Here is a 7,370-nt window from a genome sequence, read left to right on the forward strand (position 1 = left end):
ATTCCTAAAAAAGTCGGTAACATTATTTGGAAGATAAATACATAAAAATCTATGAATTTTTAAAATAAAAATCGCTTCTTCCATAAAAAAATCTTTTTGGGATTCAAATAAGGCAGCCTTCAACGAAAATCAATGTTGACCCATAGTTCCAATAAAAGAGAAAGTAACTTTTATTGTTTGGTTATTTTTTTAAATTATTTTCATGCGCTTGGTTATAGAACTTCTGTGGAATTCTTTTTTCTGAGTTCTAAGTATTCCCAAAAAGCAAATGAATATTTTAGAAAGAAGAGAATTTACTTTTTTTTTTATTGCAGCCGTAGCGACGAGTGATCTTGAAGAATGAATAATTTTTCGGTTAAATTGCTGAAGGGAAAAAAAAAACGATATATATTACATTTTCTAATTAATTTCATGAATTCTTTATATCACATATACAGGGTGTCCCAAAAGGTATGAAGCGTCTAATATTTACAGATTCGGATAGAACACATCAAGACGATTATTTTGATGTATAAAATGTTGTGATCTCCGAATATAGTGTCATAGTCTAATTAAGGTATGAAGCTTATGAAAACTTAAAGAAATAAAAAGAAAACACCAAGTGAAAATAAATGTTTATTGAGAACTTCAATATGACATATTTTCGAAATGTCGGCCGTTCGAACAGATGACAGGCGAAGTTTGGAATCAAAGTTCTTAATTTTTTTCTACAAAATATCTGTTCCAATTTCCTTAACTTCCATTTCAATTGCTGCTCACAAGTCGTCCAATGTGGAAGGCTGTATGAGATATACTGTGTTTTTCGGACGTCTCCATAAAAAATGTTGCATGGGTTAAGATCCGAGGAATAAGGTGACTATTCTATACCTTTGACTGTTTTCGTAATGGAATCCAACCCGATCAATCTATCATTAAAATGTTCCGCTAAGAGATAGAAGTTTCGTTGAGTGCGGTCAGGTCTAGCATCAACTTGCATACACCAATAATCGCTTCTGTTGTCTATGCCACTCAAGAAGGGGATGAAGAAGAAACATCAGATAACGCACGCCTATCGTACCGAAGTTGATGGACTTGCTTTGCACTCTTCTTTCACTGTACACGCACCTGTTTTTTCCCAATCGCTAGCACATTGCCCAACACAGTGCCGGTCTCCTTAAATCTTTCGTACATTCTTTTAATCATCGTGATATGTATGTTGTAGTAATTGCCGCATTTTTTCACCACAGCTGATGGTGATTGCAATTCATGATAAGTCAGCACCATGAAAATACGATGGTCAATCAAATATTTGCTCATTTCAGAATCACGACTATTACGTACAGTACACAATAATTTCTTAGCGAGTAACGCGCTACTCATTCTATTCAAACCTGTTTTCTAGCCTTATATGCCGAAGCGGGAATTTGCATATTCACATGCAGAAGCAATTTTCCTCTCATTGGTTGCCATACATTTGTATAGTCACCTAGGGAAGCTTCCGTGTTGCGCAGCCGTCGTATGCATCGTAATCTGGAATACAAAGTGTTGAATTCGTAATTAACATTCTTCGTGTAATTAGACTATGACGCTATATTCGGGGACCCCACATGTTTTGATCAAAATACTCGTCTTGAGGTGTTGTATCCTAATATGTAAATATTAGACACTTGTGAGACATCCTGTATTAATATTGAAAGAATCATTTTAAATGGCACAAAATTTATGGACACTCTGCATTGAAATTTGTATCAAGTAATTAGTAAGTATAAAATAATAAATGTTTTTTCAGATTATCTCCGATATGCCCCATGTTTAAAAAATGTATCTACAGATGACCGCAAATGTGCGTTTCAGTATAAAAGGCTGGCCAGTAGCTATGAAGATACAGGAGATGATGTGAATGATAAACTGAAAATACATTGTTGGTAAGAAAATTTCTTTTTATGCCTTGTAATTTTCATTTTAATATCTACTTTATCAATTAAATCTTTTGATGCCTATAATCAATCTTCATCATGCATTCTACGAAGTTATGAACAACTTGGAAAATAAGATGAAATATCATTACGGATGATGTAAAAAGTGTAACCTCAATGCAATGTCAAATATCTTTACGAATCTTTACACTTATTGAAATTACGGACGGAAATAGACGCTGTCGGAAACATGAAAAATCGCCCTAAAGGCTCTTTGCAAAATATATTTATTTTGCTTTTAAAGATTAAAATTTTTTTCTCATTCTCAGATACGTTTCTTTGGATGTATACATACAAGCTATTTTACTATATCCACTCTCTAACTCTACTCATATTTTACCCTTCTTACATTTATTATTTATTTCTTAAGAATGCCTTTTCATTCATTTTGATTCCAAAAATTTTCTTTATTATGGGGATTTCAAGAAATAATATTGAATTCTAATTAACTCCTGGTTGTTACGTACGAACATGTCGCAATTAATGTTAAGAGGAATGCATAAATTAATATGTATGGTTGCTAATCACTTCTAATGCACCACTGCGTATCAGATATAAAAAAATTGAGAAATTCGATGTAATTTTCAACGTTTTTTGAAATTTGTCTTTCTTGATTTGCAAATTTCTTTCTGAGTTTTCTCTGTATACTAAAATTTTATTATTTCCATCAATGTAACACTTTTTTGTTTGAAGCTTCTTTCCAGAAGATTATTTGTAACTTTTATCACTTGGTTTTGTGGTGTATCTTTCTTTTAGAGCCTATAGAACTTTTTAGCCTATAGAAATACAAACTTTATTTATTTAAAAAATATATTAAAATAACCTAAGAAATTTGAAAATCGATGATGAAAATACTGCAAGTCAAGCTCAGGTAAGCGACTCTTTATACGATTTTTGCAGTAAAAGGTAACAAGGAATAAACATTTTTAGCACCCATTGGATTTTCGAAAGCAAACAGAAAAGTTATGATAATATTTAGTTGTCTCATAAGAAATCATACAGTTAACATCTTTCTAAACAATTTATGTGCACAGGCATTATTTTAAATAATTTTATATCTAGATATCTTTATCATCATTCGTGATAAAAATGAGAAATCATTCATGATAAAAATCGTAAGTTTAAAAAATATTTCGTGAATTACAGACTAATATAAATTATGGAATATAACAATTTTAAAAATGCAACACACTGTTTTGGTGTTAAGACTGCATGTGAAAATTCCCTCACTTAATTTGTTGTGTTTTTTAGTCAAAATGTTCACATGCACACGAATGCATAGATCGACAAATTGGCATCCTTTGACAAATTTGGAACCAAATTAATACAGATTTATAATTTTGATTACAAAATCAGATTGCAAATTTCATCTATCTGGCTTTTTTGCGTTAACATGTTTGTATATAAAGCATGGATATTCATTAAAAACTCGAAGTGAATTTAGTGTTACGATACTTCAATTTTTTGGGATTCTTATACGAGAAAATAAAAGTCATTTTATGAAGAACATCATACAAGTGTAACATTTTCATCTGCTTACACAGAGCATATAAAATATATATTCTAGTAATGTAGTCACCATATTCAGAAGACGTGTTACTCGAACCAATGTGCTTAAAATTGTAGTTTTACTCGTTAACTTAATTTTGTGTACAGGAAGTTTTAACCTTCTAAATTTATTTTTTAATGAAAATAATTTAATTGTCGGAATACTGCTGAAATTTTGGTCAATAATTACTGATCGTATGTGCTTATCTAAATTTCTTGTCATCAGCTGTATTAATAATGTAATTTTTTCATTTTATGTCAACTAAGCGAAATTTTCAATTTCTGAAAATTTTTTAAATAAAGGTTTGAAATCTCATATTCTGAAATTTGCCATGACACGTTCTGATATAATAGAAAAAACAGTAAAACAACCACCACTTTTTCATTTCTTTTACACAAGACATATTATTCAAGCGATCAAGCGAAGAAAAAAAAGTGACCTACTTTCATTATTTTCAATATGTAGTTAATAGGATAACCCTTACTACAGAAATTTTCTTTGTAAATTTTTTTTTAAATGTGGAAAAAAGGCATTGCTTTCAGAGAATGATTGATTGCTGCTCAAGAGACATAATTTATTCTGTTTTGAAGGATCAAACTCCTGTTGAAAATTTTCTCCAAGTGAATAGATAAAAAGAATCTAAATCTGTATTTTATATAGAAAACGATTTCTTTGAATTTATTTTGCAAAATATTTGACATTTGTATTTCGCGTTTCTTTACTTTTGCTTTAATCCAGATTGACGAAAACTCCTCATTGATTTTTTGCAGCTTATGGTAGCAGAATGACAGTTACGTTTACTGATGTTTTACTGATTTTTTTGTGCTACATTCAATTTTGTAAATCAATTTATTGATTTCTTAATCTCTAAAAGAGATAAAAGAAGAAGTAAGAAATCGTTAGACTTTGAAATGTCTATTTTTGCATTTTTATGGTTTGAAATCTTCGAAATGCTCAACGGCATTATTTCTTTCACTGTATTTTAAGCAATTTAAAATTCGAGAAATTTCATAACAATTCTATGTTATCCCTGTAACAACATTGCATGAAATAATCTTAAAACTCAAGAAGTCCAATGCGTTTTACTACAAAAGAGGTTACGTTTGCATCTCTGTCTTATTTCTCTGATGAGCAACTTTGCCTAAAGACGACTTTTACTCTTAGATTTTATAGACTAATGATAGTCTGGAGCAAATGCAGTATGAAAAGTTACAAAGTAAATTACATTGTAAAATTTAGTTTACTTCTTAATTTAACTGCACAATTTTTCACCAAAAATTGTCAAATTGCTTATGGTACGAAAACAATTTTTTCAACACCCCGAATTTTTCATTTTTTTATAATACTAGTTTATTTCATCTAGTATTTAGATAAATTTTATTTTAAACAGCAATTTTTAAAAGCATTTTCTATTTTATAATGAAGGCAGTATATTTATTACAGATTTGTGATTATATTTTTCATGACTTTTTATTTTATTGTCATCATTTTTTGGAAATGGTAGTAAAATGTAAGTGCTCTTATTTTGTTATAATAAATTTTAAATAAAGTTACCAGCTTGAGAACTTAGATTTAAAATTGAGAAAAAGAAGCTAATCATTTCATTAACATTTGATGATAGATTTAGTTTGCTGATTTTATCTTTTATATATTATTTCCTTCTTATGTATACAAATATTTGAAATTTTGTTTGGTAAACTTAGAAGTATCTTCTTATCACTAACTAGGCATACTGTGATTGCTTATGTTTGCCAAATAGTTAATTTCTTAAAGGCAAGGAACTTTTAATTTTGACCATTAACATTGTTTTTCCTACCGCTTTAATAGAAAAAAATTGTTTCAAAATCATTTCAAATATCTTTTCTATGAATTATCTTGATATAAAATAACAGAAAATGTTTCAAGAATTTTTTGTAACAAAGAAGTGCAAAAAAAAAAAAAAAAAAAAAAAAAAAAAAAAAAAGATATCCATTTTTCAGTTGCAACAAGCGGACGAAAATGCATTACAATTAACTCTACGCTATCAAATAAAAAGTCTTCAAATATGAATTATTTTGGCTTTTTAAATTTTCTTTCAATAAATCAATTAACGTCATTCAAAACAGTAAACGAAACAATGCAATGTTTTAAACGTTAGTTACTCATTTTAGCAAATGTAAGGCAGTTAATGCAAAATAACATAACATGGCTTAAAAATAATTTAACTGCAATATTATTAAGTATACTTGCAACAAGGTGAAAGTTTTTCCTAAGACAATTGAACCTAATTTTCAAAAAAAAACTGGTGAGCAATCAGTTATTCATCTTAATATTATGAAGGCATTATTCTTCAGAAATAATGCATTGAAAAGTAATAACTTTTTGTAATCCTTAGCTTTGCTTTCTATCGATAATCACATAAAATTGAATAAAGAAGCAAAACTGTAATAAATAAAACGTCTGCTGTTGTCAAAAAATGTCTTAAAAATAACAAATTCAAAATAGTGCACTTGAATTATTTTAAATGGATTTCATTAAAGTATATTTCCCGCATAAATAATCAGTAAGAAGTAGAAATAACTGGAATGATTTTTAACCGATAGGTATAATAGTAAAAATTATCCAGATTTTTAATGAGTGTAAAGTATTTTATTAATAATACCAAAACTATTTCTATCTATTTATCATGCTCTTAAATGATATAATAATTCAGTAAAATTTGTTCAATCAACTGAAAATATACTTATTCTATTTTGAATAAGAATTTTACATTAAAAAAATATTTTGGGAATTAAATTACTTAATTTCGCGCATCGTTTAACATATGTTAGGAATTAAGTTATTTAATTGTATGTCAGAAGAATTTGAGCTTAAATTCACAGGTTCTTGTAAAATATTAATTAGCATTCAATAATATAAAATGACCAAAATTTATTTAAATTATCAGAAAATCTAAAGGATAAATAAATAATGAGAAATACGCGACAAAGTAAAAAAAAAATTAAAAATTAAAATTATTTTTATTGTTTATAATCTATACGTGGCTTTTAAAATTCCAAATGATTTGTTTCTTTCTTTCTTTCAGTGTATTCACCCAATTCGTCCAGTGCCAGCATGATCATCTTCTGCGTGACTGTGGCACTGCGGCAGAACAGTTTTTTCAAAGACACATGGACCGCATGTCGGGATCTCTTATCAACGAACACTGCGTTTTATTCACACATGGTTCTAATGCGTGCTCATTCGACACGAACTCGGCGAATAAATATTTCAAACATGATTTCTTGTATACAGCAATATTTTACTTAATATCATTGCAGATTGTATATCTTCTTGTAAAACATTGATAGTAAAATAAGTTCAAAAAAGACTTAAGATTTCTTTGAAAGTTAATTTCTGTTTAAAAAGTAGTGTAGAAGTACAGGCTAAAATTACGAACTAATTATTAAAAATAAATTGATTACGATTTCATCTTGCAAGATGAAAACACAGTTTTTATGTGATGCAATAAATGACGTGAACGCGAAAACTGGGCTTATTAACATAAACAGCCTGGGAGACTGACCAAAGCTCGGTCTCTCAGTTTTTTTTTTCTTTTTGTGTGAGTGTGTGTGTAAAATTGCGTTCTTTCAGAAAAGACACCTATATAGATAAACTTAAAAAGCAAAACCTTATCTGAATAAAAGAATTGATCCAAATCGTTAAAGCTGTTACAAGATACACGAAATAAATTTGTATATATATATATATATATATATATATATATATATATATATATATATAATTGAAAAAATACGTCAAAATGCCAGAACTCAAATTAATAAATATCAATGCAAGTAATCAATCGATAATTCCGTGATTCTAACAATTACAATTTTCATATTAAA

General features: G+C 28.5%; 1 protein-coding gene across 1 annotated transcript in view; it reads left to right on the plus strand.

Annotated features, from left to right (window-relative positions):
* LOC129960391 (uncharacterized) overlaps positions 1-6,830 on the plus strand; it is a 119,200-nt gene extending 112,370 nt beyond the window's left edge. The window contains exons 4-5 of the mRNA XM_056073812.1: positions 1,769-1,904; positions 6,569-6,830. Of these exons, the coding sequence (XP_055929787.1) occupies positions 1,769-1,904; positions 6,569-6,830 (398 nt within the window). The remainder of the gene's footprint in view (positions 1-1,768; positions 1,905-6,568) is intronic.
* The last annotated feature ends 540 nt before the right edge of the window (positions 6,831-7,370 follow it).

Source organism: Argiope bruennichi, chromosome X2, assembly GCF_947563725.1.
Source record: "Argiope bruennichi chromosome X2, qqArgBrue1.1, whole genome shotgun sequence".
NCBI classification, from domain to species: Eukaryota; Metazoa; Arthropoda; class Arachnida; order Araneae; family Araneidae; genus Argiope; species Argiope bruennichi.